The following is a 13,761-nucleotide window of genomic DNA, read 5'->3' on the forward strand; positions in this document are numbered from 1 at the left end:
CGCTGGGCCTGCGCGTCCGGAGCCTGTGCTCCGCAACGGGAGAGGCCGCAACAGAGGGAGGCCCACGTACCACAAAAAAAAAAAAAAAAAAAGACAGGCAGAACTGAAAGTCGGACTGTGAAAGCAGAAGACCCATCTGCCGTCCAACCCAAAAGACGGAGGCCACAGACCAGGTGGTCTGGCCGTTCGTATCTCACTCTTCACTGATGGACTACACCCCGTGATCACTCCCGCCGCACCAAGTCAGCCGCTGCAGAGCAGCGCCTCTGCCACCTAAACAGTCCCCGAGGCTCAGGCTGCGACCACGCACACGGCTGGGGGAGAGGGGGGCAGAACAGTCCACGTGGCACGGACTCACTCGCTCAGGTGACAACGGGTCCTCAGCACCCGGGCGGGAGGACGCCAGGTGAGCACACATCTACACCGGACAGCTCCATTCTGGACCCGGAAATGTGCTCATGAGGAGATGGCGCCCCCACTACAGCTCTCAGGCACACCCTTTCCCACCTCCAGCACCTTCCTGGTTTCATCACCTCTTTTCTGAACTTTATGGGCATCTCTCAAGAAATATCTTTTTTTTTTTTTTTTTTTTTTCGGTACTTGGGCCTCTCACTGTTGGGGCCTCTCCCGTTGCGGAGCACAGGCTCCGGACGCACAGGCTCCGAGGCCATGGCTCACGGGCCTAGCCACTCCGCGGCGTGTGGGATCTTCCCAGACCGGGGCACGAACCTCTGTCCCCTGCATCGGCAGGCGGACTCTCAACCACTGCGCCACCAGGGAAGCCCAGGAAATATCTTTTGTGATGAAAAAACCCATTTACTGGAAGTTCAGTGATTCATTTGTTGTGTCTGTTCCTTTCTCTTTTCTTAAATGCAAGTTAATTACTAGTAGTTCCTCAAACTATTGATACACACAACAGCCTGGATGAAATCTCCATGCTTTCGAAAGAACTGAAAGATTTCAGACCATGTGGTTCCAGAGACCTGATGTGCTCGAAAGGTCAGACCTGGATGGAGGACAGATTTGGGGAGGAGGGGGTGACTGTAAGAAGCAGGACAAGGGCACTGATGGACGTGCTCACACACATCCACACGTGTGACAATGGCAGGGTGCTACTCACACACACTGTGCCAACATCAATGCCGGGTTTGGCACGGTACTACCGTGAGGTAAGACAGAACCACCTTGGGAAACTGGAGGAAGGCACACAGGCCCTCTCTGTACTGTCTTTTCAACTTCCCGTAAGTCTACGATTATTTAAAAATTTTAAAAATTTATATGCAAATGATACTACATCAAAGTGAAGAACTTCTGTATATCAAAGGAAACAGTGAACAGAGTGAAAAGGAACTAGCCCTACAGAATGGGAGAAAATTACATATCATGTAATCGATAAGGGTTAATATCCAGAATACGTAAAGAACCCCTACAACCCAACAACAACAAACAAGCGGATTAAAAAAACAGGCCAGGGCTTCCCTGGTGGCGCAGTGGTTGAGAGTCTGCCTGCCGATGCAGGGGACACGGGTTCGTGCCGCGGTCCTGGAGGATCCCACATGCTGTGGAGCGGCTGGGCCCGTGAGCCAAGGCCGCTGAGCCTGCGCGCCCGGAGCCTGTGCTCTGCAACAGGACAGGCCACACAGTGAGAGGCCCACGTACCGCACAAAAACAAAACAAAACAAAAAAACAGGCCAAAGACTTGGGACATGAAGATCAAAACCACAATGAGATACCATCTCACAGCTGTGAGGATGGCCAAGGTTAAAAAACAGAATAACAAGCGCTGGTGAAGATGTGCAGAAACAGGAACCCTTGTGCACAGTTGCTGGGAGTGTTATATGGAGCAGCTGCTGTGGAAAACAGTATGGCGGTTCCTCAAAAAATTAAAAATAGAATTACCTTATGATCCAGCAATTCCACCTCTGGGTATCTACCCAAATGAACTGAAAGCAGGGTCTCAAAGAGGTGTTTGTACACCCACGTGCATAGCAGCATTTTTACAGTAGCCAAGGGGTGGAAGCAGCCCAAATGCCCATCGACAGATGAATGTATAAACCTAAGGTGGTCCATCCACACAATGGAATATTATTCAGCCTTAAAAACAGGGAAATCCTGTCACATGCCACAGCATGGATGAACCTGGAGGATGCTGTACTAAGAGAAAGAAGCCAGTCACAAAAAAACAAATACCCTATGATACCACTGCTATGAGACGTCAAATTCATAGAGACAGAAAGCAGAATGGCCTTTGCCAAGGGCTGGGGGAGGGGTGGGGAGTCAGTGTTTACTGGGACAGAGGTTCAGTTTGAGAGGATGAGAAAGTTCTGGAGGTGCTGGGGTGACGGCAGCACAACACCGTGGATGGACCTCATGCTGCCAGACTGTACACTTAAGACACGGTTAGGATGGTGAATTGTGTTATGTGCTTTTACCATCATTAAAACAAAGTTCACAGACAATTTAAAGGCTGCCTGCTGTCCACTCTGTCACTTTGCATTTTAACTGCCTCTCCCAGCCCAATGCCCCCCAGCACTGAGGGCATAGGGCCTCCGTAGCCAGGGGCTTACAGTCAGAAAAACCAAGCTGCCCATAAACAAAAGTCAGTGTAAACCGTAAGAAAGGCTTTGAGGGCGATGACAGAGCCTGAGGGAGAGGACTGCCCGATTCGGGGTTGGGGAGGCGCATTAGGCTGAGACCTGATGAATGATGTGCAGAGGGGGCCGGATGGGAACAGCCCCGCCGCTGCACCTCGCTTTCTGAGCGCTGCAGCCTCTGCCCGGGAGGCCTCCCAGGACCCTCTGACTAGGCTGGGCCCACCCTGGTCCTCGGCTCTCTGCACTGTCCGGTGGTGCCCATATCCTCTCCTGCCCGCCCCCAGACTCTGAGCCCCTCACACTAGACCTGGGCAGGTACCACTAAAGGTCTGAGGGAGCCCTCAGGGGAGGGTCAGCTGAGGGGGCGGGCCTGGACTCTGCAAAGCTGGGGAGGAGGGGGAGAGGAGGGGGGAGGGGAGGGGGGGAGAGGGACCGCTAGGGAATTCCCAATGTTACCGTCTTTTTGTGCACCTGTTTCAGTCAATTAGGACTTTTATAACAAAATACCCTAGACTGGGTGGCTTGAACAACAGAAACTTATCACTCACAGTCTGGAGGCTGGGAAGTCTGAGACCAGAGTGCAAAGAATGGTTTTGGTGACAGCCCTTCCCTGGCTTGCAGACAGCTGCAGGGGGAGGGGGAGGGGGAGGGGAGGGGGAGGGGGAAGAGATAGTACAGGGCACTGAGGCAGACGGACTTCCTGGAGGGGCTGCCCTGGGGCTGGGAGCCAGCTACGAGAAAGACGGGGTGCTCCCTTATGTTGAGCAGAGCTCAAAGGGCCGGTGGGGATGGTGATGACCTGACCCTGCAGCTTGCCTGCACATGAACCCCTCCTGGCCCCCCATACTCTGACCATAGCCCGTGGCTCCAGGTCACCAGGGCAGAACGCCCCAGTTCCCAGAGGAGTAAGATCCCCAAAACTGATTCTAAACACTAACCTGAGGGTCTTACCCCTCAGGCTGCCTCAGGCGGGGCTTCCCGAAGCTGAGGTCCCTGGAAAGGACCCGCATTTACAAACACTGCAAATACCCACCCCCACACCCGGAGCCTCTGTTTCTGGCTCAGATTTCCCTCTGTAAGTTTTCAAAACACTCTGCTTCCTGCTGCCCACATGACCATGACTTGCTGGCTGACCTCACCCTCTCCTCGCCCCAGGGGTGGACAGGCAGTAACTTGCTGGATGACCCACTCTCACCCCACACTCAGGCACGACAGGCCGAGGGCTGGAGAGAGGGCAGAGCAACTCTGAATGGCCTGGTTCCAGCCAGATGGAGGCTGAGCTCAGGCCGGCCCCCAGCCCACCCTGCCCGGGGCTGCCCAGAGCAGCCACCTCATGGTGCCTGGCAGGTTCCCATGCCAGGTGCAAGAACACCAGCTTCCAACTCTGGACGCCCTGCATCAAACCATGAAGGACCAGGAGGTGGCAAGACAAGCTCTCCTGTCCAGCTCACCAGAACATTCTCATAGAGCAGTTGTTGGCCTGGGCTGTCACTTTAGTTCAAACGACCCTGGTCTGAGAGCAGCTTACAAGCCTCCGTCTGCTGCAGCGAACTCAGCCCTCTGGTCCAGAGCCGACCCTCCTGCAAGAAAGCCGGCCTCAAGGAGTTCAGTCAGCTGCAGGGGAGTCGCCCCAAGAACAGCAACTCAGAGATGATCACTTCCAAGCTGCCGTTTTTAATACCTCTGAGAGTAACTAGCGTTTACCACCTTGTGACAGGCAGTGCTCGGGGCTGGAAGCATATTAGCTTTCCTGCTGGTGAGGAGCCTGAGGCACAGGAGACTGCAGCACTTGCCTCTGCTGGTCCAGAGCAGAGTTCCTAGCACCAATGCCTCCAGTGCCCGCCCCACCCCATCTACGCAAGGCCGTCTAAGGAGCCTTCAAGGCTGGACTCTCCAGCTTCTGAAGGATTCTCCCACAAGATAAAGCTAAATTCGAAGCCTGCAGCTCTCCCCTGCAGGTCAACCCCGGTTCCTTCCCCAGCCTCCACTCCCCACTCCGACTTACTTCCCAAATGCTCACTCCCTTTATCTTTCCCCTCTGTCCACCCGCCTGAGGATCATGCACTCTTCCAAGACTGGATCCAGTGTGACCTCTCCTGCCCTTGGGGTCCCTCAAGCCTTCCTCACAGAGCACTGGGCCTGGTTTTCGAGGAGACTGGCGCCTGGAAGAAGGAAGCTGCATCATGCACCTCTGTGTCCCAGGCAAACTGCATGCATCCGGGCACACGACAGGCACACAATAAATTATGTTTTAAATTGTTTAAGAGCAGCTAGTCACTTGTTATTAAATGCAAATGAACAAACAAAAAAGCTCACAAAGCTTCTTTTAAGGGAATGAGTTTTAAGGGAAGAGATCAACAAGTTATTTCAAAAAAAGCCAACTCCTGTGTCTACGCATAAAGAAAAGTAGGAAACTCTTGAGCACATTCAGTCCCGAAATAAACCCCAATTCAACCTCGAAGCTTCCAATCTCTCTACCTGTCACCCTTAAAGCCAAGCCAGTTTCATACTTCTGGTTTGTAAACTTCAGATTACCTTCTTTTAAAGAGTAAAATAGAAACAAATGTTCTGAGAAGAAAACAACAAAGCGCCCATATCCCCACCACTGCAAATTTGCCCCTTCCATGTCACTTCTCATGCAGACACAGAAAGCACTTCAACAGAAGATCCCACTCAAGGAACAGACTTTGACCTTCATTGTCTGATGCATTTCTGGGGGCTGGGGAAACCTAGATAAGTTCTAGAGAAACAGCCTGATGCTTGAGTCCTTCCTCATTAAACACCACGCAAGTGTTTAATGGACAGATCTAGGATAAGAGGAGAAAAACGAAAAAACAATCACAAAACCGAGTAAGGCCAAGCAATCAACAAAAGAAGTTCATTAACTCAAAATTAACACACACAGAAATTCACTTAAGGACACAAACTTCTGTGCTGACCTGCAAACCACATTTCAACCACTGTGCTTCAATTTCAATGAACTGCTAAGGGAAACTGAACGCACATACTTGTCATCCCTAAGGTCGCCCTGAAGGCCTGTCCCGCTCCCTGTAAAGATGGAGTCCCCCAGATATTCCCACTGCAAAACCAAACTCTGCAACCTAAGCTCTTAAAATCTCTTGGGGTTCAAAAGCGACGCAGTAAAAATAGTTGCTCATGTATACAGTGTTCCAAAAAAGGAAAAGGTAAAGGTTACCTAAGCAGAAGACCATCTGCCTTCCCTTTAAATCCACTAAGGAATAAACTGTGAGGAGGTAAAATAGCTTCATGCTGCCGGGACTCGACAGCAGCGTGCGACTGGGCTCTCCCACGCTCCTTAACACCGAGGATAATGGGCCGGCTCCTCGACCCCGAGAGTCACCGGGCCGAGCGCCTCCCAGGACTCCAGAACCCCAGGGCCCAGGCTCCGAGCTCGCCCTGCCGTTTACCAAGCGGGACCCGGGGCGCGTTCCCGCCTCTGCCACTAGGACTGCCCGAGCACGGATTCGCCGCGTCCCCGCCCGGCTCCCGGCACCGGCGACCGCGGCGCGGACCCGACACGGCCCGCCTCTCCCTGGGCTCACCGCGCGCACGGCCGCGGGCCCGGCCCCGTTCAGCAGCGGCGTGGCCTCCCCGGCCGGCGCTCCGGGCCGCGCCGCCCTCCGCAGCAGCGGCGCCGCCTCGTCGTCGTCCACGTCGCGTCCGGACCACGACACCTTTTTGGAGACGTTGGCCATGTCCCGTCGCAACAGACCGGCCAGGCAGCGCCGTGGCCGTGTTTGTTCTCGTGACCCGCGCCGCGGCCACGTGACCCGGACGGACGTCACGTGGCCCAGACGGCACCCGCGTGACCCGGCGGCGGCCGCGGGGCGCGCGCAGCCTTCTGGGAGTTGTAGTCCCGCCGCCTGGTGGACCGGCCTTTCGGGACCGATCACTACGTAGCAAACGGTTGTGCTGAGGACACGACACAGCCCTGTGGCCTTCCTGCGGAAAACGCTCCACTGATCCCATCCCAGGGGGAAAATGCAGATGAACCCAAATTGAGGGACACCTGCTAAACAGCTAGCCAGCTCGTCCTGTAGTGTCAGCGTCATGAAAGACCAAGAAAGGCCGAGTGACTGCCTTGGATGGAAGATTAAAGAGATGAGCAACTGAAGGCTGCTCGTGGGCCTGGCATTTTGGGGACAATTGGCAAAGATTAGATCTGCACTGTACATTAGGTAGCGGTGTTACAGCTGCGCCCAGTCCCCCAAGGGTGATCTTTGTCTGGGGTCATATCAGAAAAGTCCTTTTCCTCAGTAGACATACACTGAGATATTCAGGGGTTGTGATGTGATGTCTGCAACGTAGTCTCAGATGATTCACAAGCTAATGGTAATCACAATATGTAGCTACCGATAGCGGGAGAAGGAAAATGTGGTAGAATGTTAGCAGGTGATGAATATGGAGTAAATATAAATGACGTGCAATGTAGTCCTCTTGTAACTTTTTTCTTTAAACTTTTCAAAATAAAAAGATTTTAGAAGTTCTTTATAGGCTCTTCCCCCACATCTTTCAAAATAAAACCAAAATTGAAACCAAAATAAGAGGAAGGAAGCCCAACAGGATTGTTAAGTTTTCCCCACGATCACTGTGCAACAATTTTTTGAAAATACTAAGAACAACATTCTTTCAGAAAAGGTGTTTTCTCCTTAGTGTGACCTGGCTTTGCCCTTTCGAGGGATGTTGACAAGCACGTGATGGCCCTGTCTGTGGAGAAGGGCCTGGAGGCTGCAGAGTGAAGCTGGCACTGGCCCCAAGGAGCCTCAGGGCAGGTCCCAGGCTGGTTTGACTGAATGAAGTGGACGAGTGTGGTTTGTGTGAAACCGTCCAGGCAGGAGGAGAGCTGCACACAGCGATGGGGAAGTGAGAACAGTCCCGGGGACAGAGGGGTGGTGCTGGGGAAGCCCCTCTGCATCCTTCTGTCCTCCCCCCACTCAGGAACGCAGCAGACGCAGGTCAAAGGTGGGATTGATGGGGTTCAAGGTGGATGTGGCTCACGCCACTCACTCAGCGGGGATGGTGGATCATGTGAGATGCGTGCTCACACTCCCCTGCTCAAAACCTGGATGGGCTGCCCTTGACAGAGCCCAGACTCCTTGGCTGGACAAGCCAGCCCTTCCCAAATTCCTAGCGACCTGAGCTCCCACAAAGCTCCTCCCCAAGCCCTTTCCCAGGCCGCCCCGCCCTCATGGAGACTCTCAGATGCGATGCGGCCGGCCGCCCACAGCCATGATGCTTCTGCCAAATTCCCACCGTTTTAGGGTCTGTGAACCTTGGCAGAAATGCTGCTGTAGAAGTGAAATATCCTGGGTCCCCCATGGTGTTGTAAGCACCTGAAAGCGGGGGAGGGGAGGGTGGGAAATACCCTGCGTGGTCTTTTAGTGCTAGGGACCTCAAGAAACACTTCCTGATCAAATTAACAGTTTTCCCCCCAAAAGATGTCATCTCTCCCATCTCAATGGAGTGAGACGGAGCAAGGGCTCCAAAATAGGCCAGAGGAGCCTGGGAAAGAGGACGCTTTGAGAAGGGCAGCTCTCCATGAAGATGGATGCGTCCTGGGGAAGTGCCAGGGGAAGCAGAAGTCCGTGATTCCAGGCCCTTCCCGTGGGTGGCCACCCAGGGGTGTTTCCAGACCTAGGATGCATCCCCTGACCTTGACTCACGGACCAGGGGAGGGGGTGGGGGGGGTTGGGGGCAGGCAGGTGGTGGCTGGCCAAGTCTCTGAGCTGAAGGCCTGGGATTGCTGGGGCCACAGACAGCTCTGCACAGATGGGAGCACTGCTAAGAGGCCCCAGAGACTGATTTCAGGCCCCTCCCCATGGAGCAGTGCCCTCCAGCCACCTCCTCGATGCAGAGCTGAAACCAGGCCCCTCGTGGTTCCGTCAGACCTCTCTAGTTTGTTTCCTCACTTTTTAAAAAAAAGTTATCTTTTCCAACTTTTAAAAAAAATTAATTTATTTATTTATTTTTGGCTGCGTTGGGTCTTCGTTGCCGCACGTGGGCTTTCTCTAGTTGGCGAGCAGAGGCTACTCTTTGTTGCGGCAGGCTTCTCATTGCGGTGGCTTCTCTTGTTGCGGAGCACGGGGCTCTAGGCACGCAGGCTTCAGTAGTTGCAGCACGTGAGCTCAGTAGTTGTGGCTAGTGGGCTGTAGAGCGCAGGCTCAGTAGTTGTGGCGCGCACAGGCTTAGTTGCTCCGTGGCATGTGGGATCTTCCCGGACCAGGGCTTGAACTGGTGTCCCCTGAATTGGCAGGCGGATTCTTAATCACAGAACCCAGGGAAGTCCCTGTTTCCTCACTTTTAAAATGGGTTGGGACTTCCCTGGTGGCGCAGTGGTTAAGAATCCGCCTGCCAATGCAGGGGGACATGGGTTCAAGCCCTGGTCCGGGAAGATCCCACATGCTGTGGAGCAGCTAAGCCCGTGCGCCATAACTACTGAGCCTGCGCTCTGGAGCCTGCGAGCCACAACTACTGAGCCTGCGAGCCACAACTACTGAGCCCGCGTGCCACAACTACTGAAGCCTGCGCACCTAGAGCCCGTGCTCTGCAACAAGAGAAGCCACTGCAATGAGAAGCCCGCGCGCCACAACGAAAAGTAGCCCCCACTCGCTGCAACTAGAGAGAAAGCCCACACACAGCAATGAAGACCCAATGCAGCTAAAAATAAATTAATTTTTTAAAAAAAGCATTGCCCACCCATCCTTAATGTGTGTTTCTGAGTAGCTTGCTCCCTCTGCAGGCCCCCTTCCCAGTGGCTCTAGTGGCCTCACCAGCTGCCACAGAAACTTGATGGAACCCCCAGGGCGAAGGAGCTGTGGGGCCAGGAAATGGACTCCCCAGCCCTTCTCATGAGAAATGTTGGAACAAGGAGCAGCCAAAGAGAAACTTTCTCAAGCCACATGGAGAGAGGACCACAGAAGTTAATGCAAGGAAAATAAGAGTTCTCCAGGAGCCAGCCTGTGGTTGCCCCACACCCATGCCCAAGGAGAGGCAGAGCTGAAGCGCAGCTCTGCCACGTGGCAAGTCGGGCCGTGTTGAAATGACTTCCTACTATGGGCGGGGGTTGGTGTAAGAATGCCTCAGAGAGGGAAAGAATGCAGTCATGGGGACCCTGAGGCCCGGCTCTGCCTGTGGGCCCTCCCCCCAACCTGTGGAATACCCACATCCTATGTTAGAGTGCAGGTGTGCCTGGCCCAGGCCGGAGGCAGCAGCCTGCTCCTCAGTGTGGGTGGGGGGCCCTCTATGTAGCGTGCTGGGGTTGGGGGTGGCCGAGCGTGGCTGAAGGCTTGCTCTTCTCACCGGTCCACCATGTGAGCACAGTTGCTGTGTAGCGAGGCCTCGGGAACAGAGCTGTAGGCAGGTGCAGTTCACCCTTTGCACGAATCCACCTACCGATGCAGCATTGGCCAGTATTAGGATGCGCCCGTCAGGAACTCCTTCCCAGTGGCCAGGTTTGAGACCTCCCTGGGGACCAGCACCCAGTCCCATATGGCCAGACCTGCTAGGCTCCCCATGAAGGCCTCAGGGCCATCAAACCTGCCCCCAACGCTGTCTTGCTCCTGGCCTAGCATGAGGGAGCCTCCCGGAGGTATCTCATAGCCCTCCCCAAAGCGGGAGCTAGTGGCCGCTAGCCTTTGGCCCATGTGGAGCCAGTACCTGCCCAGGCCCAGGATGGACGTCTAGATGACACACACATGATGCCAACAGCAGTCTAGCAGTGGCTGGAGGGGCAGCTCCCTGAAGGCCAGGTTTCCAATCACAGAGTGGATGGAGCCGGGGGGCAGGGAGTCTCAGCCACGCAAAACCAGCTTGTCATTTTCTTTGCTGGTGTACGAGAGGAGGGTGCCCAGGTGGCCCAAGGCTGTGTGGACCCAGCTGCAGACAGACAGGGCCCGTAGGCCAGTGAGGAAGCCGGGTGGAAGAAGACCACATTCACAGTGGACGCGTTCGGAAAGATGAGTGCAGGGCCCATGCTGCAATCTAGAAACAGAGGGGGGAGAGTCAGCCCACACCGCGAGGGGCAGCGGCTCCCTTATTCTCACGTGATCAGCCTCTTACCAGTGGGAGGACTGAGAAGCAGGACACCTGGCTGAGCCACACTCCTCACCAGCAGGGGGCCCTGGATGAGTGTCTGTGGCTGCTGGAACAAATCCCCACAAACACAGTGGCTCAAAATAACACAAATTTAGCATCTCACAGTCTGGAGGTCAGAAGTCCCTGCAGGTCTCCCCGGGCTTAAAATCACGGTGTGGGCTGAGCTGGTTCTTCTGGAGGCTCCAAGGAGAAGCCCTTTGCTGCCCTCTGACGTCTGCTCCTGCCCTTGTGTCTGCATCCCTGACACTGAGCCTCCTGCCTCCCTCTTATAAGGACTCTGTGATGACACTGGTCCACTGGATAATCCAGGATCAGGTCCCATCTCAACATCCTTAATCACAACAGAAAGTTTTCTTGTCACGTGAAGTGACACATCCACAGGGTCTGGAACCAGGACATGGACACCTTTGGGGGCATCCTGCTGACCAGACTTCCTGCCAGATCTGCTTGCCGGAAGGGTAGGCGGGGCAGGGGTGGGGCACCCAGCCAGAAGCTGGGGGCAGAGCCAGGGAACGTGCATTTCTAGCCCACTGGCCCCTTGGGTTCCAGGGTGGAGGGTGTTCTGTGGCCAGCCCCCACTTCCTCTCTTCACCTGGGGGCTCTTGTCATAATCTTTGGCAGTGGTCCTCAATTGGAGATGACTGTACCCCTGGGGGACATCTAGCAGTGTCTGCGGACAGTTTTGGTTGTCAGAACTTTGGTGGCCCCCAAACCTACAGCCCCCCTTTCCAGGGAGCGCTGGTGGTGCCCTCCAGGTCAGCCCGTCAGCCCTGTCTTACTGGTGAGGCCCCGAGAACCACACAGATGGGGAGGGACCTGCTTCAGATTAATGGGCCCTGGGGACTGCAAGGCCAGACAGGGAGCAGCCTGGTCACAGCTGAGAGTTCGAGCTGAGCGGGCATCTAGTAGGTGGAGGCCAGGGATGCTGTTGAACACCGTTCAATGCCCTGGACGCTCCCACAACTAGGGACTACCCGACCCCAGACTCCAGTACAGTAGTGCCGCCATAGAGAAACCCTAACCTGGAGATCAGAAGTGGCAAAGCAGAACTGGCTTTGCAAAGGCCGGGGGGCCTCCATTGATGGGCACAGACCCCATGGGATGCAGGCTGGGGCCCTGCAGAGAGGGTTCCTGCTGGCTACGGCTGAGGACGTCCTTGGGACCCCACCAGCCCTGACCAGGGTGATCACCAACTCTGAGTGGGCATTTACTGCCTGCGGGCAGCACCCCACTGGTGTGTGCCTTGGGTGGCCTGACCTGCAGGCAGGCCATCACCTGGACGGTTCCTTTCTTCGAGAGTGGGTTTTGTGGGGTGTAAAGCAGTGTCTTCTTCGCCCAGCCTGGGGAGAAGTCCTCCTGGAGGGGACTGGAGGCCTAAGGAGGCACCAGAGGGAAAAGTGGACACTGATGGGGAAGGGCAGGCCATGGTGCTTACTCTCTCCTGGGCTCTTGGGGGGCCACGCCTGCTGGCTGCCTGGGCCTGGGGGCTCCTGCGTCCCTTGGAGACAGTGAGCGAAGTCCAGAGGGGGGTCCCCGAGCTCAGGCGGAGTTCTGGGTGCCTGCCTGCCTGTAGCTGTGGGGAGCTCGGGCTCAATGGCCTAGGTGGGGCCGGGGTCACCCACAGGGCGGCGGTGCCAGGGCCGGCCACTTGCAGCCGCCCCTTGAAAGCTGCCAGCCCAGCACCCTGGCTCTGGATGAGGGGCAGGCGAGCCAGCACGTCCTGCATGGCCCACACATCCAGGGCCAGGCCAGAGTGGGCGTTCCTCTGTTCCTCCTGCTCCTTCCTCTCCTGGGCGCGCTGCTTGCTCCTCTCGCTCAGGGTGGCGCCCAAGGCTAGCAGCCTGTTGTCCACCTTCTGGCCTCTGCACTGAGTCTTCTGCACCCAGGTCTTGAGGTGGCCCAGGTCACCCTGCACGGCGGCCTGCAGCTGGTTGAGTGCCAGGGCCACGGCCTGGCTCTCGCGGGCCAGGCTCTGGAACCAGGCCTCCATGACGAAGGACAGGTTGTAGCTGCTGGCGATGCCCTGAAGGTGCTTTAGGGTTGCCTCTTGGAACCTCCGAAACTGTAGAAAGGATACAGGCACTCCTGGGGATTTGATCCTCAGGGCAACGCGGTGAGGCGGCTGATCACTGCCACCAGCCCCCTCGCACCAAGCTAGAGCTCGTAGCGGCAGACAGCCCCAGGTCTGTGCTGCAGTGGGTGAGGGCACCACAGGGGGCTCCCATCCCTCTCCGAGTGCCACACTCTTTACCCCTCGACCCTCAGGGTCCTACCTGCCAGCTGGATGGCTGTGCGTGGGGATCAAAGTGGGGAGTGCTTGGCGCAGCCCTGATGCCTGCAGGGCATCCGGGAACTGGCCACGGACCTGCACAGGAGTCTCTGCTCTGTGGGGGACCTGGGACCTTGCTCCCCATGCCCAGTGGGCTGGCCCCCACCACCCCAGCACACCTGCAGCTACACTCCTCAGGTGGCCCTCAGCTCCACCCACCCTCAGCTGGCTCGTCTTTAGAACAAACCCACCAAACCCATTTTGCTATTCCAGCCATAGGTGAAAACAGGCAGCTGATAAGAACTCCACCCTGAGCCCACAGAGCACAGAAGCTTACTACTGTTTCTATGACTTCTGTGCTTTGTCTGGTGTCAGTTAAAAAAACTCTACTGCCCCAAACGGTGGGTATACTCACCTCTGCTTCTAGTCTACAGAGCCTCTCAAGGAATGGTTTTCTTTGCCTCTCAGGTGCGGTTTCTTGCAACAAAGCCCCACGTAGATATATGGGCACAAAAATGAGGAAGAAAGGCAGGGTTTTCCTCCCCAGGCAGCCCATTCTGAGAAGGAGCGAGAGGCACCCTGGCTGCAGGAGAAGCCATCTGCTTGGAGCTCCTGCCTCCCCCACACTTGCCCACCTCTCCTGGGCAGTGGTTTTCCTTCTTCCTCTCTGGCTTGGAGTCAGGTACCTCCTGACACCTTAATGAAAGGCATTTGCTCTGGAGACTTGGAGCTTCCCAAGGTCACAAGCTTAAAACAGATGCAAACAGTTTCTTTGGAAAATAA

At 55.7% G+C, this 13,761-nt stretch overlaps 2 protein-coding genes across 3 annotated transcripts in view; both read right to left on the reverse strand.

Moving 5' to 3' along the window:
• CLCN7 (chloride voltage-gated channel 7) overlaps window positions 1-6,357 on the reverse strand; it is a 27,830-nt gene extending 21,473 nt beyond the window's left edge. For both annotated transcript variants that reach the window (XM_055090230.1, XM_055090229.1), the window contains exon 1: window positions 6,158-6,357. In XM_055090230.1, the coding sequence (XP_054946205.1) occupies window positions 6,158-6,310 (153 nt within the window). In that variant the 5' untranslated portion in view covers window positions 6,311-6,357. The remainder of the gene's footprint in view (window positions 1-6,157) is intronic.
• Window positions 6,358-11,916: 5,559 nt separating this feature from the next.
• Window positions 11,917-13,679, reverse strand: PTX4 (pentraxin 4). Its single transcript, XM_028498009.1, has 2 exons — window positions 13,394-13,679; window positions 11,917-12,771 (listed from the first exon to the last, which is right to left on the reverse strand). The coding sequence occupies exons 1-2, from the start codon at window positions 13,532-13,534 to the stop codon at window positions 11,917-11,919; spliced, it is 996 nt and encodes a 331-aa protein (XP_028353810.1). The 5' UTR covers window positions 13,535-13,679.
• Between the last annotated feature and the right edge of the window lie 82 nt (window positions 13,680-13,761).

The sequence above is a fragment of the Physeter macrocephalus genome, chromosome 14, assembly GCF_002837175.3.
Source record: "Physeter macrocephalus isolate SW-GA chromosome 14, ASM283717v5, whole genome shotgun sequence".
In the NCBI taxonomy this organism is placed as follows: Eukaryota; Metazoa; Chordata; class Mammalia; order Artiodactyla; family Physeteridae; genus Physeter; species Physeter macrocephalus.